We start from the raw sequence: 27,743 nt of genomic DNA, 5'->3' as shown, positions 1-27,743 counted from the left end.
TCCCACTGATGCTCAGTTGGATTGAGATCTGGTGACTGGGCAGGCCACTGCACTAAGCTGAATTCACTGTAATCTTCGTGGAACCATTCCTGGACAATCCTAGCCTTGTGGCATGGGGCATTATCCTGCTGAAAAAATATATTTACAGATGGATACGTTGCTGCCATTAAGGGATGAACCTGATTGGCAATGATGTTCAGATATCCTGTGGCATTCAAACTTTGCTCCACTTTTATCAGGGGCCCAATGTGTGCCATGAAAACACACCCCACACCATCACCACCACTATCCTGCGAAGTTGACAGGTGGCATGATGGATACATTTAGTCATGTGATTTCCTCCATACCCTAGTCCTCCCATCCGTGTGAAACAGCAGGAACCGGGAATCATCAGACCTGGCAATGTTTTTCCAATTATCCAGTGAGAGACAGAGAAAAGGAAGCTGGTTGAACTGAAGGGCAAAAGGGACTCTCATACCCTTCCTTAGCCCACTGCAACTTCAGTTTCTTGCTTTTTTCTGAAAGTGGAACTCTTGTCTGCTGCCATACCCCATTTTGTGTAAAGGTACGACGAGTTGTGCAATCTTTTATGGGTCTTTGGGCACCAATGTTGTACAGGACTGTCAGTTGACTAACTGTAGCCCGTCTGTTGCTCTAGACAATTCATGTCAGCCTACTTTGTGCTCTTTCATGAATGTCCCGTTTTCAATCACTGGCCTGCCGTTGGCTGGATGTCCTTTGGGTGGTGGACCATTCTTGATACATATGGGAAACTGAGTGTGAAAAACCTTGCAGTGTTGCAGTTCTTGACACATTCAAACCTATGTGTCTTGCACTTACTACCATACCCTGTTCAAAGACACTTAAATATTTTGTCTTACACACCCTCTGAATGGCACACATACCCAATCCATGTCTCAACTGTCTCGAGGCTTAAAAATCCTTCTTTAACCTGTCTCCTCCCCTTCATCTACACTGATTGAAGTGGATTTAACAAGTGACATCAATAAGGGGTCATAGCTTTCACCTGGATTCACCTGGTGTATGTGTAATATATATATAATTGTGGTGTGTGTGTGTGTGTGGGTGTGTGTGTGTATATTATATAATTATATATATATTATATATATAATACACACACACACACACACGCACACACACACATATATATTATGTATGTATGTATGTATGTATGTATGTATGTATGTGTAATATATATAATATATATATATAATATTATGTGTTTAATATATATGAATGTGTGTGTGTGTGGTGTGTGGTGTGGGTGTGTGTGTGGTGTGTGTGTGTGTGTGTGTATATATTTATATACACACACACACAACTGGAAACACCAACATAAAGTGTCTTAATAAGCCGTTGGGCCTCCACGAGCCAGACCAGCCTTGGCATAGATTCTACAAGTGACTGGAACTCTATTGGAGGGATGCGACACCAAAAATTCCATCATTTGGTGTTTGTTGATGGTGGTGGAAGATGCTGTCTCAGGCACCACGCCAGAATCTCACATAAGTGTTCAATTGGGTTGAGATTTCATAATTTTAATTCTCATCAAACCATTCACTCACCACTTGTGCCCTGTGAATGGGGGCATTGTCATCCTATGGGTGCATAGGGCAGGCCAAGATAATGTCCTGCCCAGCATTTGTATACATGACCCCCCCATGATGGGATGTTAATTTCTTAATTAACTTAGGAACTAGAAGCACCTACTTTCAATATACTTTCTGTAATTTAATGGTGTTTACATTATTTTGTCAGTTACCTGTGTATGTGTATGCATACAGTACCAGTCAAAAGTTTGGACACATACTCATTCCAGGGTTTTTCTTTATTTGTACTATTTTCTACATTGTAGAATAATAGTGAAGACATCAAAACTATGAAATAACACACGTGGAATCATGTAGTTAACAAAAAGGTGTTAAACATTCTTCAAAGTAGCCTTGATGACAGCTTTGCACACTTTTGGAATTCTCTCAACCAGCTTCATGAGGTAGTCACCTGGAATGTACCTAGAAGGCCAGCATCTCGGAGTCGCCTCTTCAGTGTTGACGTTGAGACTGGTGTTTTGCGGGTACTATTTCATGAAGCTGCCAGTTGAGGACTTGTGAGGCGTCTGTTTCTCAAACTAGACACTCTAATGTACTTGTTCTCTTGCTCAGTTGTGCACCGGGGCCTCCCACTCCTCTTTCAATTCTGGTTAGAGACAGTTTGCCCTGTTCTGTGAAGAGAGTAGTACACAGCGTTGTATGAGATCTTCAGGTTCTTGGCAATTTCTCGCATGGAATAGCTTTCATTTCTCAGAACAAGAATAGACTGACGAGTTTCAGAAGAAAGGACTTTTTTTCTGGCCATTTTGAGCCTGTATTCGAACCCACAAATGTTGATGCTCCAGATACTCAACTAGTCTAAAGAAGGCCAGTTTTTTATTGCTTCTTTAATCAAAACAAGTTTTCAGCTGTGCTAACATAATTGTAAAAGGGTTTTCTAATGATCAATTAGCATTTTAAAATGATAAACTTGGATTAGCTAACACAACATGCCATTGGAACACAGGAGTGATGGTTGTTGATAATAGGCCAATGTATGCCTATGTAGATATTCCATAAAAAATCAGCCGTTTCCAGCTACAATAGTCATTTACAACATTAACAATGTCTGCACTGTATTTCTGAACAATTTGATGTTATTTTAATGTCCTCTTTAAAAAACAAGGACATTTCTAACTGACCCCAAACTTTTGAATGGTAGTGTATACAGTTGAAGTCAGAAGTTTATATACACCTTAGCCAAATACATTTAAACCCGGTTTTTCACAACTCCTGACATTTAATCCTAGTAAAAATGTCCTGTCTTAGGTCAGTTAGGACCACCACATTATTTTAACAATGTGAAATGTCAGAATAATAGTAGAGAGAATTATTTATTTCAGCTTTTATGTCTTTCATCATCAAATCAAATCAAATTTATTTATAAAGCCCTTCTTACATCAGCTGATATCTCAAAGTGCTGTACAGAAACCCAGCCTAAAACCCCAAACAGCAAGCAATGCAGGTGTAGAAGCACGGTGGCTCGGAAAAACTCCCTAGAAAGGACAAAACCTAGGAAGAAACCTAGAGAGGAACCAGGTTATGAGGAGTGGCCAGTCCTCTTCTGGCTGTGCCGGGTGAAGATTATAACAGAACATGGCCAAGATGGCCATCACACTCCCAGTGCGTCAGAAGTTTACATACACTCAATTAGTATTTGGTAGCATTGCCTTTAAATTGTTTAACTTGGGTCAAACCTTGTGGGTAGCCTTCCACAAGCTTCCCACAATAAGTTGGGTGAATTTTGGCCCATTCCTCCTGACAGAGCTGGTGTAACTGAGTCAGGTTTGTAGGCCTCCTTGCTCACACATGCTTTTTCAGTTCTGACCACAAATTTTCTATATAATTGAGGTAAGGGCTTTGTGATGGCCACTCCAATACCTTGACTTCGTTGTCCTTAGGCCATTTTGCCACAACTTTGGATGTATGCTTTGGGTCATTGTCCATTTGGAAGCCCGATTTGTGACCCCATTTGTGTCTTGAGATGTTGCTTCAATATATACACATCATTTTCTGCCTCATGATGCCATCTAATTTGTGAAGTGCACCAGTCCCTCCTACAGCAAAGCACCCCGACAACATGATGCTGCCACCCCCGTGCTTCAGTTGGGATGGTGTTCTTCGGCATGCAAGCATCCCCCTTTTTCCTCCAAACATAACGATGGTCATTATGGCCAAACAGTTGTATTTTTGTTTTATCAGACCAGAGGACATTTCTCCAAAAAGTATGATCTTTGTTCCCATGTGCAGTTACAAACCGTAGCCTGACTTTTTTATGGTGGTTTTGGAGCAGTGGTTTCTTCCTTGCTGAGCGGCCTTTCAGGTTATATCGATATAAGACTCGTTTTACTGTGGATATAGATATTTTTGTACCGGTTTCCTCCAGCATCTGGGAATGATTTGCGCTTTCGCACCGAAATATGTTCATCTCTAGGAGACAGAACGCATCTCCTTCCTGAGCGGTATGACAGCTGCGTGGTCCCATGGTGTTTATACTTGCATACTATTGTTTGTATAGATGAACATGGTACCTTCAGGCGTTTGGAAACTGCTCCCAAGGATGAACCAGACTTGTGGAGGTCTGCATTTTTTTCCCTGAGGTCTTGGCTGATTTCTTTTGATTTTCCCATGATGTCAAGCAAAGAGACACTAAGTTTGAAGGTAGGCCTTGAAATACATCCACAGGTACACCTCCAATTAACTCAAATTATGTCAGTTAGCCTATCAGAAGCTTCTGAAGCATGACATCATTTTCTGGAGTTTTCAAAGCTGTTTAAAGGCACAGTCAACTTAGTGTATGTAAACTTTTGACCCACTGGAATTGTGATACAGTGAAATAATCTGTCTGTAAACAATTGTTGGAAAATGACTTGTGTCATGCACAAAGTAGATGTCCTAACCGACTTGCCAAAACAATAGTTTGTTAACAAGAAATTTGTGGAGTGGTTGAAAAACGAGTTTTAATGACTCCAACCTAAGTGTATGTAAACTTCTGACTTCAACTGTATATATTTTTTGTTTATTTATTTAACCTTTATTTAACTAGACAAGTCAGTTAAGAAAAAAATCTTATTTACAAAGATGGCCTACCCTGGCCTAACCTGGACGACGCTGGGCCAATTGGGCGCCGCCCTATGGGACTCCCAATCACGGCGTTTTTGACACAGCCTGGAATTGAATCAGGGTCTGTAGTGACGCCTCTTGCACTGAGATGCAGTGCCTAGACCGCTGCACCACTCGGGCGCCCATATACAAAAGTGGACACCTCTTCAAATTAGTGGATTCGGCTATTTCAGCTACACCCGTTGCTGACTGTTGTATAAAATCGAGCACACAGCCATGCGTTCTCCATAGACAAACTTTGGCAGTAGTATGGTCTTACTGAAGAGCTCAGTGACTTTCAATATGGCACATTCATATGATGCCACCTTTCCAACAAGTCAGTTCGTCAAATTTCTGCCCTGCTAGACCTGCCCAGTTCAACTGTAAGTGCTGTTATTGTGAAGTGGAAACGTCTAGGAGCCACAACGGCTCATCCACGAAATGGTATGTCACACAAGCTCACAGGGCCGGTTAATGCTGAAGCACCTAGCGCATAAAAACGCTTGTCCTCGGTTGCAACACTCACTACCAAGTTCCAAACTTTCTCTGGAAGCAACGTCAGCACAATAACTGTTAGTCGGGAGCTTCATGAAATGGGTTTCTATGGCCAAGCAGACGCACACAAGCCTAAGATCACCTTGCGCAATGCAAAGCGTCGGCTGGTGTGGTGTAAAGCTCGTCGCCATTGGACTCTGGAGCAGTGAAAATGCGTTCTCTGGAGTGATGAATCACGCTTTACCATCTGGCAGTCCGACGGACAAATCTGAATTTGGCAGATGCCAGGAGAACGCTACCTGTCCTAATGCATAGTGCCAACTGTAAAGTTTTGTGGATGAGGAATAATGGTCTGGGGCTGTTTTTCATGATTTTTTTAGTACCAGTGAAGGGATATCTTAACACTACAGCATACAATGACATTGAAGATGATGTTGTGCTTCCAACTTTGTGCCAACAGTTTTGGTAAAGCCCTTTCCTGTTTCAGCATGACAATGCCCCCGTGCACAAAGCAATGTCCGTACAGAAATGGTTTGTCAAGATCAGTGTGGAAGATCATGACTGGCCTGCACAGAGCCCTGACCTCAACCCCATCAAACACCTTTGGGTTGAGTTGGAATGCCGACTGTGAGCCAGGCCTAATCGCCCAACATCAGTGCCCGACTTCGCAAATGCTCTTGTGGCTGAAAGGAAGTCCCCGCAGCAATGTTCTGACATTTAGTGGAAAGCCTTCCCAGAAGAGTGGAGGCTGTTATAGCAGCAAAGGGGAACCAACTCCATATTTATGCCCATGATTTTGAAATGAGATGTTCGACAGGAGTGTGTCCACATATTTTTGATCATGTTGTGTATGTGTGAAATAGTCAGGGATCCGTTCATGATGGAAACCTGTTGGAACCGTACCGGTACTGCGTGTAGCAGCTGGGGTCTTATGTGCCATAGCGTATGGGCGTTCCATTCTGTCAGACACACGCGCTCAAACACACACACGCACAGATGTTCCATGCTATCAGGACATGATTCAGTCTTCAGTCTAAACCTTTTGTTGATAGCCCAGCCTTCTACCTGCTCTGCTTGCATAAATGCAGGCAGTGTACTGTTCCCCACAGGCTCTCACACGCACACACATCACACACTCTAAAAATAGCAACACATTGGCAGGACTCTAAATCCAACCAGCCCAAACTTAATGAAGCACATTTCATTTGACGTGGGAGTGAGTAGGAGGGCTGTAGACGTATTGTCAGTGTTGTGCCAGAGGAGCCGCTGTGGAATCGCCACATATTGATCGTGGATCCTGAGGATTGACCAGCCGTTGATCTGCTTCTCCTCTTTCTCGCTGCCGCCGCCATCTACCCAGTGATGATGGTTCTATCCTGTGATGATAGCAGCCATTTTGACCACTACCACACCTAAAAAACAGACACCATCCCCCACAGTACTAGGCTAGCAAGGCCACCTGTGGTTGCTTTTTCAGATGAGACTATCTGAATTAGTGATGCTAACATTTTTGGCCGATATCCAATATTTTCCTTGCCAAAAAAACGATACCGATATTAACAATTTTAGCGGCCTTTTAAGCATTCTAGAACAGTTAAATAGTTGAAACACACACACACACACACACATACTGACCAAAAAGTTATTTTTTGGGCATTTACACATTTACCAGTAAAACATAATCAAAACCAATTTCTTTCACTTACTTACTGTGCTGTTTCATTGTTAATTTGTTCAGTCTCAACCAGGATTTCATCATACATGTCAAGCTGTGAAGTTTCAGCTCTGTCTGTCCGTGGCTTCACTTCCTCTGTGTCTGTTTCCGTTTGTCCAGCTGTGTCTAACATTTCACGTAAACCCTTTTTCTTGTCTGCATCGAAGTATCGGTCCTTCTACCTAGCTTCGAGCATGGTGGCGACACAGTAAAGAGGCTCAGAGAGAATGCCACAGAATTGCTTGTTCACAGACTCTTGTAGAGTGGGTTTTAACCCCACGGTCTGTGTGGGCAGTTTTGTTGAGCAGGCGTTTCAATGCCATGACAGAGGGTATCACGTCTGCTGCAGACGCAGTTGAAGAGCTTATTTCTCCAGTCAGTTGTTTGAATGGCGCTAGGAGTGTGTTCATGTTTCCAAGTTTCAAACATGTTCTCAAATGTCATTGAAATGGCAACAGCGGTATGAGAACCAGCACATTCTTGAGCATGCAATACGGCTTTCCTCAGTACGAAATCCTCGTCAACCCACTGTGCTGTCAGACTCAGCATGCTCGCGGGGCTGACATCGCTGGTCCAAATGTCAGTCGTGAAGCTAATAGCAGTGATGCCCATAGCAAGTTGCTCAGGGATGTGCGCTTTAACAATACTGTGTAACTCCGGTAGGGCAACATCTGAAAAATAGCGCCTACTTGGTAGTGTGTACCGGGGCTCGAGGTGCTCGACCAGTCGGAGAAAGCCAACATCATCCACGACAGGGAACGGTTGATTGTCAAGGGCATTGAATTCCATTATCTTGGCTTTAATGGATTTCACCTTTTGAGTTGTCTCGCTGAAATGTTCTTACTCTTTCAAATGACTGCTCGACTTGAACTTGTTTAGTTGTTGGAAGTGTGCGCTTAGTATTTTTCTGCTCTTGTTCTGTGTAGCGCTGTATTTTTTGTTGCATCATTACGTCATCTATCTACGTTATATAGGTATGCACGGCAGCTTTGACATCGATTTTGCACATCGGCGTTAAACTAGACATCGGCCGATGCCGATGTTGCCATTTTTAGCTAATATCGACCGATTCCGATATGCTTACCGATATAGTGTCCATCCCTAATCTGAATAACAACAAACTAGCTAAAGGAGTGGCAGTAGCAGAAGTGGTCTCATCCATAGTCTCAGGGTTTGATGGTTGTGGATGTGTTTGGAGGTACAAACAGCCAGAGACACAGCTAGTCAGATGATTTGCATGTCCATCTGTTTAAAAGCTTGTTGGTGGCTCTAAGAAGAAAGGAGCTACCCTGGGCCGCCAGGTTTGGGGAATGGGTTGCCAAGTTTGGTAAGTTATTCTGTCCGACGGGATGGGGGGCCCTCTCCACCAATCAATAATGGTAAATGGCTGATCTCTTGGCTTATTCGTCAGCGTGACATAGCGCTGTCCAGAAAGATCTGGTGGTGTGTGTGGGAGGGTGTTTGTGAACATTAGAACACACGCACACATTACGTAAAGAAAACCCATTAAGGAGCACTCATCCATTCCTGTCCAGTCCTAACATCACAACATCAAAGGTGTTAGTCCTTTCATCACGGACCGTTTCCTAGCTGCTGTAGGAAGCTGTTTCTTCTTTCCACACCAGTCTTTCTCTCCCCTCTATTCTACGGCCTGTCTCCGTCTGTCTGTTTCTCCTCTCCAGCCTGTCTGTCTGTCTGGCCTGTCTCCGTCTGTCTGTTTCTCCTCTCCAGCCTGTCTGACTGTCTTTCTCCTCTCCAGCCTGTCTAACTGTCTTTCTCCTCTCCAGCCTGTCAACTGTCTTTCTCCTCTCCAGCCTGTCTGACTGTCTTTCTCCCTCTCCCAGCCTGTCTGTCTGTCTCTTCCTCCCAGCCTGTCTGTCTGTCTGTTTCTCTCTCTCCAGCCGGTCTGTCTGTTTCTCCTCTCCAGCCTGTCTGACTGTCTGTTTCTCCTCTCCAGCCTGTCTGACTGTCTGTTTCTCTCTCTCAGCCTGTCTGACTGTCTGTTCTCCTCTCCAGCCTGTCTGTCTGTCTGTTTCTCCTCTCCAGCCTGTCTGTCTGTCTGTCTTTCTCTTCTCCAGCCTGTCTCTGTCTGCCTTTCACATGCACATTCTCTTTTTCTTTTCTTATTTTTCCACACAGATAAAGGCAACATTCCTTGGAAAAAGACAGTCAAGTTTTCAGAGTGGTCTTAAATGAGACTAATGTATGTAGTCCACAGTACAGCAGGAGGTACTCAAAACACAACTGATGTCTCAACTCTACCAGCTGTGTACTGATGTCTCAACTCTACCAGCTGTGTACTGATGTCTCAACTCTACCAGCTGTGTACTGATGTCTCAACTCTACCAGCTGTGTACTGATGTCTCAACTCTACCAGCTGTGTACTGATGTCTCAACTCTACCAGCTGTGTACTGATGTCTCAACTCTACCAGCTGTGTACTGATGTCTCAACTCTAGTAACTCAACCAGCTGTGTACTGATGTCTCAACTCTACCAGCTGTGTACTGATGTCTCAACTCTACCAGCTGTGTACTGATGTCTCAACTCTACCAGCTGTGTACTGTAGGTGAACTCTGACTCACCTGCTTTCCAGGCCAAAAACCTCGGCAGTCTGCCTCCCTCCTCTTAGAGAGACACCAATGTCCTCAACCCTTTCACTCTCCTTTCTTCCTTCCTCCTCTTAATTCCCTGAGTTAATGGAGACATCATTAGAGTTTGCCCCGGCCCCTAATAAAGTGTCACGGTAATTAAAATACCATATTTCTAGCAGGGGGGCGTCCATGTTTCTCCGACTGTCTCTTTGTCTCTGCTGGCAGACATGATTAACACAGCGGAGGGTAGTACCAAGAGAGAGAGAGGGGGAGACAACTGATTTATCCTCCCCACCGTTTAGCTGAACCATCAATCAGGAAGCACCGACACAGCAGCTTAGCCAATCAGGAGACAGCGCCGTAGAACAGGGCTGTGGAAACAGTCACCACAGCAGTAGCTTAATAGCAAAAACGATCAGGAAGTCATCTGGGCAAAGTTTATAATGTTACAACTTCCACATCGCAGACGTTGGCACTGTACCAGAGGTAGAAATATTTTAAAAGTGAACCATTTCAACAAGTATCTACCCGGGAGACTGACTGACTGTGCTTCTAAAGATCTAAGATGTGAATCAATTATTCAAGGCAGCCAACTATTTGTCTCCGTTTCGGTCTCTGAATTCTAAACTCTAAATTCTCCTCACAGTCATAGCTCAGAGATACCCTTGGTGTTGTGATCACTGAACTGACCTTTAAATTTCATATCGGATACATCAATAAATTAATTAGTCAACCTAATATCAGTATAATTATATAATGATTTTTCCATCTTGTGTAGGGTTTAGGTTAGCAAACGGTGTGTTCTGTGTATGGTAGTGTGGTTGTGTTCTGTGTATGGTAGCTACTGTACTGGCTTGTGTGGTTGTGTTCTGTGTATGGTAGCTACTGTACTGGCTTGTGTGGTTGTTGTCTGCTTCCAACGGTATGGTAGCGACTACTGTACTGGTGTGTGTGTGTGGTCTGTGATGGTAGCTACTGTACTGGCTTGTGTGGTTGTGTTCTGTGTATGGTAGCTACTGTACTGGCTTGTGTGTTGTGTTCTTGTGTATGGTAGCTACTGTACTGGCTTGTGTGGTTTTGTTCTGTGTATGGTAGCTACTGTACTGGCTTGTGTGGTTTTGTTCTGTGTATGGTAGCTTCTGTACTGGCTTGTGTGGTTGTGTTCTGACTGGGTTTCCATCTCTTTTAATTTTGAAGAGAGTAGGCCGGACACTTGCTCACAATTACACGCTTGATGTTTTATTATTTGAAGTTAAAAACATGTGCTCTCTCTCTCCCCAGTACCCGTCAGTGTGTACCTGTGGTTGGTTCTAACCCGGTTCTATCTATTTCCCTAGAACCCGTCTGTGTGTGGTTCTTTATTTTTTAAGATGTTATTTCACCTTTATTTAACTAGGCGAGACAGTTAAGAACAAATTCTTATTTACAATGATGGCCTACCAAAAGGCAAAAGGCCTCCTGCGGGGATGGGGGCTGGGATAAAAATTATATATATATATACATATATATATATAGGACAAAACACACATCATGGCTTGTTAGTAACACATGACAACACGGCGTGGTAGCAATACATGACAACACAGCATGGTAGCAACACAACATGACAACATGGTAGCAACACAACATGACAACAACATGGTAGCAACACAACATGACAGCAACACATGACAGCAACACATGACAACACAGCATGGTAGCAACACAACATGACAACATGGTAGCAACACAACATGGCAGCAGCACAACGTTGTAGCAGCACAAAACATGGTACAAACGTTATTGGGCACAGACAACACCACAAAGGGCAAGAAGGTAGAGACAACAATACATCACGCGAAGCAGCCACAACTGTCAGTAAGAGTGTCTGTGATTGAGTCTTTGAATGAAGAGATGGAGATAAAACTGTCCAGTTTGAGTGTTTGTTGCAGCTCGTTCCAGCCGCTAGCTGCAGTGAACTGAAAAGAGGAGCGACCCAGGGATGTGTGTGCTTTGGGCACCTTTAACAGAATGTGACTGGCAGAACGGGTGTTGTATGTGGAGGATGAGGGCTGCAGTAGATATCTCAGATAAAGTGTAATGAGGCCTAAGAGGGTTTTATAATTAATCATCCACCAGTGGGTCTTGCGACGAGTATACAGAGATGACCAGTTTACAGAGGAGTATAGAGTACAGTGATACGTACTATAAGGAGCATTGGTGGCAAATCTGATGGCCGAATGGTAAAGAACATCTAGCTGCTTGAGAGCACCCTTACCTGCTGATCTATAAATTACGTCTTTGTAATGTAGCATGGGTAGGATGGTCATCTGAATCAGGGTTAGTTTGGCAGCAAGGGTGAAAGAGGAGTTATTACGAAAAAGGCAACCAAGTCTAGATTTAACTTTAGTCTGCAGCTTTGATATGTGCTGAGAGAAGGACAGTGCACCGTCTAGCCATACTCCCAAATACATTCCAAGCTCTAAACCCTCAGAGGTAGTAATCACACCGGTGGGGAGAGGGGCATTCTTCTTAACAAACCACATGACCTTTGTTTTGGAGGTGTTCAGAACAAGGTTAAGGGCAGAGAAAGCTTGTTGGACACTAGAAAGCTTTGTTGTAGAGCATTTAAAACTAAATCCAGGGAGGGTACATCTGAGTATAAGACTGTATCATCTGCATATAAATGGATGAGAGAGCTTCCTACTGCCTGAGCTATGTTGTTGATGTAAATTGAGAAGTGCGTGGGGCCAAGTATTGTGTACTCACTTGGTGACAGGCAGTGGCAAATGTTCAGACTTTATACTCTGCACTCTTTGAGAGAGGTAGTTAGTAAACCAGGCCAAAGACCAATCAGAGACACCAATACTCCTTAGCCAGCCCACAAGAATGGAATGGTCTACTATATCAAAAGCTTTGGCCAAGTCAATACAAATAGCAGCACAACATTGCTTAGAATCAAGGGCAATGGTGACATCATTGAGGACCTTTAAGGATGCAGTGACACATCCATAATCTGAGTGGAAACCAGATTGCATACCAGAGAGAATACTATAGACATCAAGAAAGCCAGTCAGTTGATTATTGTCAAGTTTTTCCAACACTTTTGATAAACAGGGCAAAATAGAAAATGACCTATAACAGTTAGGATCAGCTTGATCTCCCCTTTTTATTAAAGGATGAACCGTGGCTGCTTCCAAGCAATGGAACCCTCCCCGGAGAGGAGAGACAGGTTAAAAAGGTCAGAGAATGGCTTGGCGATTATAGGAGCTGCAACCATAAAGAAGAAAGGGTCTAAACCATCTGACCCAGATATTTTTGGGGGGTCAAGTTTCAGGAGCTCCTCTAGCACCTCAGACTCAGTGACTGCCTGCAGGGAGAAACTTTGTAGCTGGGCAGGGGAAAAAGAGGGAGAAGCATTTGGGATAGTCGCATTAGAAGGGGTGGGACATGAGGAAATGTTGGATGTGCAAGGAGGCATGGCTGAGTCAAATATGAATTCTGACTTAATGAAGTGGTGATTTTAAGAGCTCATCCATGTGCTCCTTGTCAGTAACAACCACATCAGTATTAAGGGACATGGGCAGCTGTGAGGAGGAGGGTTTATTCCAGAACTTCTTGGGGTTAGACCCACAGAAAGAGAACTGCTCCTTAAACTAACTAACTTTGGCCTTCCGGATGGTCTGAGTGCACTTATTTCTCATTTACCTGAACGAGAGGCAGTCAGACTGAGTATGCATGTTTCGAGCATTTCGCCAAATGGAATTCTTGAGGTGGAGTAACTCTGCAGATCGCGGTCGAACCATTTTCTTTATGGGGGTGTGTCTGTTAACATTACCACTGAAATATCAAAAAAGAAGGTCCAAGTGTCTTTGACAGAGGTGATCAAGCTGATTCTATACCAATTTACAAAGGCCAAGACATGAAGGAAGGCATTCTCATTAAAGTTTTTTAGCAAGCGTCTATGACAAATCAGAACAGGTTGTTTCACTGAGCAGACATTACGAACACAGGCTGTAAAACAGTGATCACTAAGGTCATTACAGAAAATACCAGACTGATACCTATCAGGATTATATGTGAGGATAACATCAAGGAGAGTAGCCTTTTCTGGGTGTTTGGAGTCATACCTTGTAGGATTGGTAATATTCTGACAAAGATTTAGGGAGTTCCTTTGCTTTAGGACTTGGTCAGGTGGTTTAAGCATGTCTACGTTTAGGTCACCTAGCAGGACAAATTCAGACTTAGTTTAAGGGGCCCGGAGAGAGCTTAGGGCATTTAGGGTACAGCCCGGTGCTGATGGTGGATGATAACACCAAGCAACAGTCAACAAAGTTTAATTTGTTAAAACCAGCCAATCAAATTTTCGGGGGACAGACTTGGTGGAGACAACCAAGCATTGAATGTGTTCCTTGGTAAAGATTGCCACTCCACCACCTTTGGAAGATCTGTCTTGCCGAAAAAAGTTATAACCAGAAAGGTTAACATCAGTGTTCAAAACACTCTTTCTTAACCACGTTGGAGTAATGACCAACACATCTGGATTGGAGCTGTGAACCCATACTTTCAATTGATACTTTTTAGGTACTAAGCTTCCAGTGTTAACATGCAGAATCCCCAGGTTTTTATGAGAGCAGAAATCTGTGAAGCAGATATCAGAGCACAAATCAGAATTGGGGATAGCAACAGTAGATGGGCCAGGGTGTACATGCACATTTCCAGATATCATCAGCAGTATTGTATAATCAGGGCAAGGCAGAGGACAGGGATCTCTGCAGTGTTTTTTTATGACATTTGAAAGTGCATCAGATGGCAACAAGATCATATTGTACAGCAATTTCATCAGGTAACATGAATACAAAGTCGGGCGAGAGGTGGTTAGAATAGGATGGGAGGCCAAGAGTCTGTGTAGCCAATAGTGAGTCAGAGTCCCCAGTGTGGGAACAACAGTATGTCCCACGGTCAGGTAAACAAGCAAGTTCATAGTCAACAAAGCACGCAGGAGTCCTGAGGCAAATAGCATAAAGCACAATAAAAAATATATCGACTTGGGGCTAACCATTGTAAGTTCAGAGTCACTCGCCCCAACAGTGCGTGTGTGCTGGATGCGAGCAAACGCTCGGGAGAGAGAGGGGGGTGTGGCGGGGGTACCTGTACCAGACAGGGAGACAGGCCAGGGCAGACGGTGAACAGGTCACCAGGTGGAATCCTATCACCCACTTGGGAGAATCTATTTTCGGGTAGGCAGATTCCTTGTAGAAAATCCCAGCTAGCTAGCTAATGTAGCTAGCAAGTCTGTCCACGGTTTTTTTCCAAGTGGAAAAGGAGGTCGTTAGCTAGCTATACCCCTTCAGTTTTGGCGAATGGTCCTTTACGACGTCCAAACAAAGTTGTCCTGTAGCTGTTATATTTTGGAGATTGTGAGGAGGATATCTTCTGATGTGAAGACTCGGTTCTATCTTTCTCCCCTATAACCCGTCAGTGTGTATGCGTGGTTCTAACCCGGTTCTATCTTTCTCCCCTATAACCCGTCAGTGTGTATGCCTGGTTCTAACCCGGTTCTATCTTTCTCCCCAGAACCCGTCAGTGCCACCTGCTGCTGGACGTGTTCAATTCAACAGAACATGAGCTGACGGTCAGCGCCAACAACAACCAGGACCTGGTGCTGCACGCCTCAGAGTGTCAGAGGTGTGTGACCTTTAACCTGCCCATTCACAAGGGAGTCAGTGGATAACATTCTACTCCATTCTATGTATTAAATGTACACATATTGTGGGCCAGGTTTCTCTTATGAACATGAGCACATAAATTCATTTACGGATATGAACACAATCCACAAATCCAAGTCATATGAGTGAACAATGTACACTGACCAAGCCTGTGTTGTGTGATTATATGATGTATATAGCCTGCAGTCTATTTTCTGTCTTCAGGTGTGTTAAACTGGTTTCTTATAGCCTGTAGTTGGGCTTATGAGACTCTAACGGCTAGGAATGGGTTAGTTCTGACCGGTCAACTCTGCCTTGTCTACCTAACCATTGTAGTTAGGTACGTTGTTGACATCCCTCTGATCCCATTTGTGATGGTTTTACTGGGGTCAATAATGACAGCTTCTGGAGCAGCCCTTTAAAGGGATAGTTCACCCAAATTACAAAATGACATTGGCCTCCCATACTCAACGGACCCAGAACGGGGTCAATACGGACTGCCAGTCGAGCGTCGACCCCAGGTATCATACAAGCCCACATCAGACCTGGAAAATGTATAAAATTACAAGAAATGAACAATCCCTTTAAACCCCCCCTTTACTAACCTAAACTCTCTTGGAAGCTGCTCATTTCACTGGATTTTAGTATGAGACAAGATTTTCCTGTTGACTTTGAATACTAAGCGGGAAGCTCCATCAGTAGCTGTATCTCTAAACGCACATTCATTCTGCATTGATGAAGACATGTTGGAAGTTTGTTTACAGTGAGCTACTGTACGTCTTGACATGGGATTATTCTGACACTGTCGCTTCCTCTCCCTCCCCTCCCTATCTCTGAACCTCGCCTCTCTCCCTGCTTCCATTCCTCTCCTCTCTTCCTCATACCGCCTGTTAACCCTCTGAACATTACCAAATTCTGATTCCTGTCACAGCTATCTCTGAGCAGCGTCGTCCTCCTGCGATGAGTGCAGGTGGGGAAGTGTGCGTATGTGGGGAACACCACATGGGTGTACTCTACAGGAGAGGAATGCTCTCTTACTTCCTGTATGGGAGAGAACATGGAGTGGTGTGGGGGGTTGTTCTTTTCAGCCACTCAAACATTTTTCAGAATATCCTTCTCTAGGACTTTTTTTAATTGAACCTTTATTTAATTAGGCAAGTCAGTTAAGAACACATTCTTATTTACAATGACGGCTAGGAACAGTGGGTTAACTGCCTTGTTCAGGGGCAGAACGACAGATTTGTACCTTGTCAGCTCGGGAATTTGATCTAGCAACCTTTCGGTTACTGGCCCAACACTCTAACCACTAGGCTACCTACCTGCCGCTGACTATTGGACAATGTAGCTTTTAGGACAGCTCTACAAATGATTAGCTTATAGCTATTTCCCTGTCTCCACTTTGTTTCCTTTTAGCCTGTGAATGTTTTCTTTCTTATACTCTACACGGCTGGTTCATAAGTTAGGTCCATCTTGCTGTTCAAAAGATGTAGGGAGGTCTCCTAACTTTTCCAGGAAAGTGACAGTAAGACTTTGGAGCTCCTTGTTCTCTAGTCTATTGGTACAATAATAACACGTTATGAATGATGCACCAACTGCATTCAGAGACGTCTTTTTAAAGAGGTTGTGTTATCTTTTAAAGAGTTTTAATTAAGAGTGTGCACGTGAGCCAGGCAGGTCAGCGGTTCATTTTTAATCGCTGATATTACAGCTGCGGTGGAGACAAAGAGCTCCGAATCCCGCCTGAGCTTCCATACATTAGAACAGGAAAACACTCTCAGTAAACTTAAGCCCTGGATTCTATAAGATATTAAGAAGGGAAATTGTCCAAATCATTTTTTTATGCAGTTTATTAACTTTTTTTTAAACAATTATTCCGTCTGTATATATTGCGTTATTAACAAAAACCCTCTCTGTTTATATAGTGCTATTGTATTAGTTTAAAGTTAAGCTGGGAAATGTTATTTGCATTAATACTTCTAATGCACATGGCATGTGGATGCAGAGAAGGAGTCATTAAGAAAAACACTCTGTTTATATACTGCTATTCTATTAGTTTAAAGCTACACTGGGGATTTTAATTTGCAGAAATACGACGCTGCTCGTTCATGGCAGAAAGAAAGAGGTTTGGTTGCTTTCATGTTCTCCCATCTTTCAACGCTCAGCCTCCTCCTAGATCTTTAACCCTCGCTCCTGTTCATTACTGCTGAAAGACAGATGAGAGGAGCAGGCGATATGAATGAGAATGGCCGCTCTGATGTTTGGAAGCCCTAGAAAGCTCGAACACAGACCTCTGTCTGCCTCTTCAACCAGACATGCTTTTGTATGAGGTTTTCACCGTGTGGGATAGGGAGAATAGGGAGAGCAGGACTTGTGTCTATTTTAGTTAGGTTGTTTTGTCTTTGTGCTCTCCAAAATTCATTGACCCCTTTGGTGTTTAGGTTCATCTTTGTCTTGATTTGTGTGGACTGCTACAATATTATTCATGACTTTAATGAAATTCACAGCATGAGACCTCAAGGGACCATAACCCACAATTAAAATGAGAGAACCTTTATGCAGACCTGAATAGTAAGTAAGCCAATGTAGCGGGGACGAGTGACATACTTGTTGATGAACAGAAAGCTAAATACACTCAGTTGCCAATTTATTAGGTACGTCCATCTAGAACCGAGTACCAGAACAGACAGAATTCTTCTGGAAATTCTTGCTCAATTGGTATCAAGGGACCTAACGTGTGCCAGGAAAACATTCTCCGTACCATTACACCACCGCTACCAGCATGTACTGTTGAAACCAGGCAGGATGGTGTGCAGCAGCTTCTTGTTTTTAGCTGATAGGAGTGGAACCCGGTGTGGTCGTCTGCTGCAATACATCGACGAGTTGTGCGTTCCGAGACGTTGTTCTGCACACCACTGTTGTACTGCGTTGATCTCTCTCATCAACGTGCTGTTTGCTCCCACAGGACTGCCGCTGACTGGATGTTTTTTGTTTGTTGCACCCAGGGGGCTGGTCATTTCTGAGATACTGGAACTGGCGCGCCTGGCACCAACGATCATACCACGCTCAATGTCGCTTAGATCACTTGTTTTGCCCATTCTAACGTTCAATCAAACAGGAACTGAATGCCTCGATGCCTGTCTGCCTGCTTTATATAGCAAGCCACGGTGGCCGTGGGGACTCACTGTCTGTAGGTGCAAACCATTTTCGTGAACAAGGTGGTGTACCTAATAAACTGATCACTGGATGTATATCTGTCAGCTTCCAAACAAACTTCTATGAGAAATGTGTTCCCTAAGCCCTAGGAAACTCGAAAACAAAATGAACCAGAGCCAACAGCCATGGCTGTTGTTCTCCACATTGACTTCCTTGTGTGTATGCGCCAGTGTATTTTTGTGCATGTGCCGTTTTAAGTGCCTGAAGTGTATCAGTTTAAGCTCTGACTGCCAGACAGAGAGAATCCCTGAGGGATGTCCTCTTTTTATATCTCTGTCTGTTCTGTGTGAACGAAAGCTCAGGGTGAACATCCTTGACTGGAGCGTCTCCTCGTGTGGTGATGAAGCCTTCCTTTTCAACCCAGCCTTATCGTAGTCCACGTAATATCCTTGAAGTTTCTTTGCTCCGTTCATGCTGCAAGCTGCTGGTATTTCCTGCGTGGCCTGAAGCCTCTGTTTGAATCACAGGTCTCTGCTGGGGTTTTGGTCTTCCAGCTCTGTGGTGGTGGTGGCCCATTTTGAGCCGCTCAGCCTGTTTACAGACATGGGTGATAGAGAACTTTGAAACAACAGCCCATTACACAGCAATCTGAAATGAATCTTTCTCCAGCTACTGGCTGGTGAGGTTGTTTAAAAGACACTAGACTAGTATGCAAATGTATTATTATCAGCCTATGTTTTGGCCTTTTTTTCATTAAAGAAGTGATAGTTTTGCCAGCATCTGTGTACTGTGACTATAGTCAGACACGTGGGATGTGTCCTGGATGTGTCCTGGATGTGTCCTGGATGTGTCCTGGTTGTGTCCTGGATCATCCAGTTGATCCAGTGGCGGCTTCTGGTCGACACACCCCTCTCAGGCAACCTCTCCCCTCTTCAGCTGTGTCTCCTAGAGGGCTTTGGTCAGGGGGTGTCCGCATGTGTGACGTAGCTTAGAGAGAGCGAGAAAGAGACCTCCTCTGGCACCCCAGCAAGTGGTGACTGCAGCGTTTCTCACTTTACTCACACAGACTCAGTCAGACCTCTTTCTGTTTACACATGCCTATCGGCACGAACACGTGTATGTCACACAAAGATGGTTTCCATGGTGACCACTTATCCACTTTCCTGTGTGTCTTACAAGAAGGCAGAGAGTATTATTCGACCATTTCCTTACGATGCTCTGTAATATCTGTCTGCTGAGGAGACGGGGGCCGTGGTTTGTGTGTGCATGCGTGCAGGGTTTTGGCGCTTCCTCTGCGACAGAGATGAGACCTGAATGTTCTGAGGTTCACTTCCTACTGCGCAAGATTCACTTCACATCCAGGGGGGAAAAACGCCTCGGTGATGCTGTGTGAATTTGCTGTGAGGATAAATATTTTTCCTAAACATGTTTTTCCCCTCTCCTTCCTTCCTTTTGAAAAATGGGTCCTTCTGGGGACACATTCATTATGGAAAAGTAATGGTATTTTATAGAGGCTCCCACCCTCCCGAACTTGCCCCCATGGGGACAAGGAGTGGATTTAGGTGTGGGCCCATCAAGATCCCTGCTCACCTGTGTGTGTGTGTGTGTGTGTGTGTGTGTGTGTGTGTGTGTGTGTGTGTGTGTGTGTGTGTGTGTGTGTGGTGTGTGATAGCATCAAAATGTCAGTAAGTTGAGAAATATATAGTGCTGTAATATCAAAACACATTCAGAAGCATAGTATTATATTTGCTTTGTCTTCTGAAACTTGTAAACAGTTGAAACCCTCAGGCCAGGCAACATCTTGTGTTTTCCTCTTGATCTACCTCTAATCCAATTCATTCACAGCTATAATCTCATCTAGTTGAAACCCAAACTGATGTTTTATCATTAGATATACCAACCTACTAGATAATTCACTAATGAAGCGTATCATTTCAACATCCAACAGTGTGTTCTCAAAGCTTTGTTTGTCTACATAGAGAGAAACCCTGCGCTCTATAATGTCCGTGTCTGCAAACTCTGCATTGACTGAATGTAGATAGCATGTTGATCAATTCATTCGCAGATTCCTGCACTGAGCCATGTCCATGCTGTATATCCATTCTGTAATTGTTCGTATAGATCTGTTTCTACAGCTGCCCATCTGATAGAGGTGTGTGCGTGTGCACGTGCACGTGATACAGCAGGGCCGATATTGATGGAGTCGGCCCTGAGGCTGCTGGTAACCAGGGGTTACGGGGAGTCAGCCGCATGCAGTCTAAAAATAGCATCTTGCTCTCGCCCGCCTCCGCACCCCCGCCTCCGCACCCCCGCCTCCGCACGCCCGCCTCACTGTCAGCACATGAGCTCAAGCATGTGAGCTAAAAATAGAACCCTGGGCTCAGTCGCGCACATACACACACTGTCGCACACACACACACACTGTCCGCACAACACACAAACACTGCTCGCACGCACACACACACACACACTGTCGCACACACACACTGTCGCACACACACACTGTCGCACACACACACTGTCGCACACACACACGCTGTCGCGCGCGCACACACACTCTGTCGCGCACACATTGCTGATTTTTCTATTTTCCTCTCAGCCTCACCCCAGTGCAGTCACTGACTGTTAAAGCGGCAGCAGAAACACTTTGATACAAACACTTATCTTTTCTCGCTGCTTCTCGCTCTCTTTTGTCCCCCATTCCTGTCCTCTTTCTCTCTGGCTCTCTCTCTCTCTAATGGATTCCTGTGCAGGTTAAGATGAAGTGTTCTGCTCTGCTGGTTGAATAATCAAAGGAAAAGATGGATGTGTGTATAATTATAATTGGTAACATTTGTAGGTCTAACCAGAAGACATAATTGCATGATCAGATTATGATATACATCTGTGAGTGAAAAGGGGAATTGTAGTTGTCAGTCTCTTTTCTTCTTACCCACCCCCGTGACGCAACGCTACTGTGTGTGTGTGACTGAGTGTGTGTGTGTGTGTGCCCCTCTCTCCCTTCCTCCGTGTGTGTTAGTTTTCCGACATATTCAGACGAACCGACACTTACAGCAATCAGATGATTCACAGCAGAGCAGGGCTGATATGGACTCCCTCACAATCTAATGTAGTTATCGTGTGCTGTTGGTCCCAGGAATCGCATCATTTAAACACAGAGGTCATTCCACAGAGAACTGTCTCCATCATGGCCATCTTATTACCCCCGTAAAGTAGGTCTGGCTGTTAGAGAGCGCTACAGGCCACCCATATGTGTGTGTTAAAATAATAATAATGTATACGCATGTGTGAAATGGTAATGTGTTTTTTGTACATACCAACTCCCCCTGAGACACCGTCGAAGAGTGAGGTCACGGCCAGGCTCAGCCACGATCAACGGTGACACTGGAACAATTAGGGATAAGTGCCTTGCTCATGGACAGATTCTTCACCTTGTCGGCTCGGGGATTCGAACTGTGCTTGTATTTATAGTATATAAATATACATTTGTATTTATGCCTGCACACATAAACTAGCTACCTGTGTCACTACATATTCCCTTGGGTATCGTTCCCTAGCCCAGTTTCAGCAAAGCCATTGCTTTTAAAGTGGTAACCGTGTTCACATTTCCCCATTCCCCGTATGCAATGAGTATTGCAGCGTGATGTTCACATTGAATGGAGGCAGCAGGACGCTTAAACCCTTTCAAATGTTAACTATCTCACTGTATGAATAAAATATACATGGTTTCATGTGGTCTCTCTCCCAGGTGACATGCATGAACAGATTCATGCTCTGAAAGGTAGAGAAGGGTGAAGGGAGGGTGATATGGTCTGGAGGTAGAGGGGGGAGAATGGAGGGTGATATGGTCTGGAGGTGGAGGGAGGTAGATGGGGGAGAATGGAGGGTGATATGGTCTGGAGGTGGAGGGGGGTGAATGAGGGTGATATAGTCTGGAGGTGGAGGGAGGTGATGTGGTCTGGAGGTAGAGGGGTGAATGGAGGGTGATATGGTCCGGAGGTAGAGGGGGGTGAATGGAGGGTGATATGGTCTGGAGGTAGAGGGGGGTGAATGGAGGGTGATATGGTCTGGAGGTGGAGGAGAAGAGGAGGGTGAATGGAGGGTGATGTGAGGTGGAGGGGGTGAATGGAGGGTGATATAGTCTGGAGGTAGAGGGGGGTGAATGGAGGGTAATATGGTTGGAGGTGGAGGGAGGGTGAATGGAGGGTGATATAGTCTGGAGATAAGGGAGGGTGATGTGGTCTGGAGGTAGAGGGGGTGATGAGGGTGATATAGTCTGGAGGTGGAGGGAGGTAGAGGGGGTGATATGGTCTGGAGGTAGAGGGGGGAGAATGGAGGGTGATATGGTCTGGAGGTGGAGGGAGGTAGAGGGGGGTGATATGGTCTGGAGGTAAAGGGAGGGTGATGTGGTCTGGAGGTAGAGGGAGGTGATGTGGTCTGGAGGTGGAGGAGGGTGATGTGGTCTGGAGATAGAGGGAGGGTGATGTGGTCTGGAGATAGAGGGGGTGAATGGAGGGTGTATGGTCTGGAGGTAAAGGGAGGGTGATGTGGTCTGGAGGTGGAGGGAGGGTGATGTGGTCTGGAGATAGAGGGAGGGTGATGTGGTCTGGAGTAGAGGGGGTGAATGGAGGGTGATATGGTCTGGAGGTAAAGGGAGGGTGATGTGGTCTGGAGGTAGAGGGAGGGTGATGTGGTCTGGAGGTGGAGGGAGGGTGATGTGGTCTGGAGATAGAGGGAGGGTGATGTGGTCTGGAGATAGAGGGGGTGGATGGAGGTGATATGGTCTGGAGGTAAAGGGAGGGGTGATGTGGTCTGGAGGTGGAGGGAGGGTGATGTGGTCTGGAGATAGAGGAGAGGTGATTGGTCTGGAGGTAGAGGGAGGGTGATGTGGTCTGGAGGTGGAGGGAGGGTGATGTGGTCTGGAGATAGAGGGAGGGTGATGTGGTCTGGAGGTAGAGGGAGGGTGATGTGGTCTGGAGGTGGAGGGAGGGTGATGTGGTCTGGAGGTGGAGGAGGTGATGTGGTCTGCAGATAGAGGGAGGGTGATGTGGTCTGGAGATAGAGGGGTGAATGGAGGGTGATATGGTCTGGAGGTAAACGAGGGTGATGTGGTCTGGAGGTGGAGGGAGGGTGATGTGGTCTGGAGATAGAGGGAGGGTGATGTGGTCTGGAGGAGGGAGGAGAGGAGGGTGATATGGTCTGGAGGTGGAGGGAGGAAGAGGAGGGTGATATGGTCTGGAGGTGGAGGGAGGTAGAGGGGGGTGATGTGGTCTGGAGGTAGAGGGGGGTGAATGGAGGGTGATATAGTCTGGAGATGGAGGGGGTAGATGGAGGGTGAATATGGTCTGGAGGTGGAGGGAGGTAGAGGGGGGTGATATGGTCTGGAGGTGGAGGGGGGTGAATGGAGGGTGATATGGTCTGGAGGTGGAGGGGGTGATGTGGTCTGGAGGTAAGGGAGGGTGATGTGGTCTGGAGGTAGAGGGGGTGAATGGAGGGTGATATGGTCTGGAGGTAAGGGAGGGTGATGTGGTCTGGAGGTAGAGGAGGGTGATGTGGTCTGGAGGTGGAGGGAGGGTGATGTGGTCTGGAGATAGAGGAGGGTGATGTGGTCTGGAGATAGAGGGGTGAATGGAGGGTGATATGGTCTGGAGGTAAAGGAGGGTGATGTGGTCTGGAGGTGGAGGGAGGGTGATGTGGTCTGGAGATAGAGGGAGGGTGATGTGGTCTGGAGATAGAGGGAGGGTGATGTGGTCTGGAGGTAGAGGGAGGGGAATGTGGTCTGGAGGTGGAGGGAGGTGATGTGGTCTGGAGGTGGAGGGAGGGTGATGTGGTCTGCAGATAGAGGGAGGGTGATGTGGTCTGGAGATAGAGGGGGTGAATGGAGGGTGATATGGTCTGGAGGTAAACGGAGGGTGATGTGGTCTGGAGGTGGAGGGAGGGTGATGGGTCTGGAGGTGGAGGGAGGGTGATGTGGTCTGGAGATAGAGGAGAGGGTGATGTGGTCTGGAGGTGGAGGGAGGAAGAGGAGGGTGATATGGTCTGGAGGTGAGGAGGAAGAGGAGGGTGATATGGTCTGGAGGTGGAGGAGGTGAATGGAGGGTGATATAGTCTGGAGGTGGAGGGAGGGTGATGTGGTCTGGAGGTAGAGGGGTGAATGGAGGGTGATATGGTCCGGAGGTAGAGGGGGGTGAATGGAGGGTAATATGGTCTGGAGGTGGAGTGGGTGAATGGAGGGTGATATGGTCTGGAGGTAGAGGGGGGTGATGTGGTCTGGAGGTAGAGGAGGGGTGATGTGGTCTGGAGGTAGAGGGGGTGAATGGAGGGTGATATGGTCTGGAGGTAAAGGGAGGGTGATGTGGTCTGGAGGTAGAGGAGGGTGATGTGGTCTGGAGGTGGAGGGAGGGTGATGTGGTCTGGAGATAGAGGGAGGGTGATGTGGTCTGGAGATAGAGGGGTGAATGGAGGGTGATATGGTCTGGAGGTAAAGGGAGGGTGATGTGGTCTGGAGGTGGGGGGAGGGTGATGTGGTCTGGAGATAGAGGGAGGGTGATGTGGTCTGGAGGTAGAGGGAGGGTGATGTGGTCTGGAGGTGGAGGGAGGGTGATGTGGTCTGGAGGATAGAGGAGGGTGATGTGGTCTGGAGGTAGAGGGAGGGTGATGTGGTCTGGAGGTGGAGGGAGGGTGATGTGGTCTGGAGGTGAGGGAGGGTGATGTGGTCTGCAGATAGAGGGAGGTGATGTGGTCTGGAGATAGAGGGGGTGAATGGAGGGTGATATGGTCTGGAGGTAAACGGAGGTGATGTGGTCTGGAGGTGGAGGGAGGGTGATGTGGTCTGGAGGTAGAGGGGGGTGAATGGAGGGTGATATGGTCTGGAGGTAGAGGGGGGTGAATGGAGGGTAATATGGTCTGGAGGTGGAGTGGGTGAATGGAGGGTGATATGGTCTGGAGGTAGAGGGGGGTGAATGGAGGGTGATATGGTCTGGAGGTGGAGGAGGAAGAGGAGGGTGATATGGTCTGGAGGTGGAGGGAGGAAGAGGAGGGTGAATGGAGGGTGATGTGAGGTGGAGGGGGGTGAATGGAGGGTGATATAGTCTGGAGGTAGAGGGGGGTGAATGGAGGGTAATATGGTCTGGAGGTGGAGGAGGGTGAATGGAGGGTGATATATGTCTGGAGATAGAGAGAGGGTGATGTGGTCTGGAGGTAGAGGGGGTGAAGGAGGGTGATATAGTCTGGAGGTGGAGGGAGGTAGAGGGGGGTGATATGGTCTGGAGGTAGAGGGGGGAGAATGGAGGGTGATATGGTCTGGAGGTGGAGGGAGGTAGAGGGGGGTGATATGGTCTGGAGTGGGAGGGGGGTGACTGGAGGGTGATATGGTCTGGAGGTGGAGGGGGTGAATGGAGGGTGATATGGTCTGGAGGTAGAGGGGGGTGAATGGAGGGTGATATAGTCTGGAGATGGAGGGGGGAGAATGGAGGGTGATGTGGTCTGGAGGTGGAGGGAGGGAGAGGGGGGTGATATGGTCTGGAGGTGGAGGGGGGTGAATGGAGGGTGATATGGTCTGGAGGTGGAGGGGGGTGATGTGGTCTGGAGGTAGAGGGAGGGTGATGTGGTCTGCAGATAGAGGGAGGGTGATGTGGTCTGGAGATAGAGGGGGTGAATGGAGGGTGATATGGTCTGGAGGTAAACGGAGGGTGATGTGGTCTGGAGGTGGAGGGAGGGTGATGTGGTCTGGAGATAGAGGGAGGGTGATGTGGTCTGGAGGTGGAGGGGGTGAATGGAGGGTGATATGGTCTGGAGGTGGAGTGGGGTGATATGGTCTGGAGTGGAGGGAGGAAGGGAGGGTGATATGGTCTGGAGGTGGAGGGGGTGAATGGAGGGTGATATGGTCTGGAGGTGGAGTGGGGTGATATGGTCTGGAGGTGGAGGGAGGAGAGGAGGGTGATATGGTCTGGAGGTGGAGGGAGGTAGAGGGGGGTGATATGGTCTGGAGGTGGAGGGGGTGCTGGAGGGTGATATGGTCTGGAGGTGAGGGGGTGAATGGGAGGTGATATGGTCTGGAGGTAGAGGGGGGTGAATGGAGGGTGATATAGTCTGGAGATGGAGGGGGGAGATGGAGGGTGATGTGGTCTGGAGGTGGAGGGAGGGAGAGGGGGGGTGATATGGTCTGGAGGTGGAGGGGGTGATGGAGGGTGATATAGTCTGGAGGTGGAGGGAGGGTGATGTGGTCTGGAGGAGAGGGGGGTGAATGGAGGGTGATATGGTCCGGAGGTAGAGGGGGGTGAATGGAGGGTAATATGGTCTGGAGGTGGAGTGGGTGAATGGAGGGTGATATGGTCTGGAGGTAGAGGGGGGTGAATGGAGGGTGATATGGTCTGGAGGTGGAGGGAGGAAGAGGGTGATATGGTCTGGAGGTGGAGGGAGGAAGAGGAGGGTGAATGGAGGGTGATGTGAGGTGGAGGGGGGTGAATGGAGGGTGATATAGTCTGGAGGTAGAGGGGGGTGAATGGAGGGTAATATGGTCTGGAGGTGGAGGGAGGGTGATATAGTCTGGAGATAGAGGGAGGGTGATGTGGTCTGGAGGTAGAGGGGGTGAATGGAGGGTGATATAGTCTGGAGGTGGAGGGAGGTAGAGGGGGTGATATGGTCTGGAGGTAGAGGGGGGAGAATGGAGGGTGATATGGTCTGGAGGTGGAGGGAGGTAAGGGGGTGATATGGTCTGGAGGTGGAGGGGGTGACTGGAGGGTCATATGGTCTGGAGGTGGAGGGGGTGAATGGAGGGTGATATGGTCTGGAGGTAGAGGGGGTGAATGAGGGTGATATAGTCTGGAGGTGGAGGGAGGGTGATGTGGTCTGGAGGTAGAGGGGGTTGAATGGAGGGTGATATGGTCGGAGTAGAGGGGTGAGATGGAGGGTAATATGGTCTGGAGTGGAGTGGGTGAATGGAGGGTGATATGGTCTGGAGGTAGAGGGGGGTGAATGGAGGGTGATATGGTCTGGAGGTGGAGGGAGGAGAGGGTGATATGGTCTGGAGGTGGAGGGAGGAAGAGGAGGGTGAATGGAGGGTATGTGAGGTGGAGGGGGTGAATGGAGGGTGATATAGTCTGGAGGTAGAGGGGGGTGAATGGAGGGTAATATGGTCTGGAGGTGGAGGAGGGTGATATAGTCTGGAGATAGAGGAGGGTGATGTGGTCTGGAGAGAGGGGGTGAATGGAGGGTGATATAGGTCTGGAGGTGGAGGGAGGTAGAGGGGGTGATATGGTCTGGAGGTAGAGGGGGAGAATGGAGGGTGATATGGTCTGGAGGTGGAGGGAGTAGAGGGGGGTGATATGGTCTGGAGGTGGAGGGGGTGACTGGAGGGTCATTGGTCTGGAGGTGGAGGGGTGAATGGAG

The 27,743-nt window shown here is 46.9% G+C and overlaps 1 protein-coding gene across 1 annotated transcript in view; it reads left to right on the top strand.

The window, feature by feature from the left end:
* LOC111955963 (trafficking protein particle complex subunit 9-like) overlaps positions 1-27,743 on the top strand; it is a 211,846-nt gene that overhangs the window by 166,401 nt on the left and 17,702 nt on the right. Inside the window, 1 exon segment of the mRNA XM_023976355.2 lies at positions 15,070-15,180. Within this exon segment, the coding sequence (XP_023832123.1) occupies positions 15,070-15,180 (111 nt within the window).

Source organism: Salvelinus sp. IW2-2015, linkage group LG31 (genome assembly GCF_002910315.2).
Source record: "Salvelinus sp. IW2-2015 linkage group LG31, ASM291031v2, whole genome shotgun sequence".
NCBI classification, from domain to species: Eukaryota; Metazoa; Chordata; class Actinopteri; order Salmoniformes; family Salmonidae; genus Salvelinus; species Salvelinus sp. IW2-2015.
The sequence above is the reverse complement of the archived record's forward strand: the minus strand, read 5'-3'. Positions and strand labels throughout refer to the sequence as shown.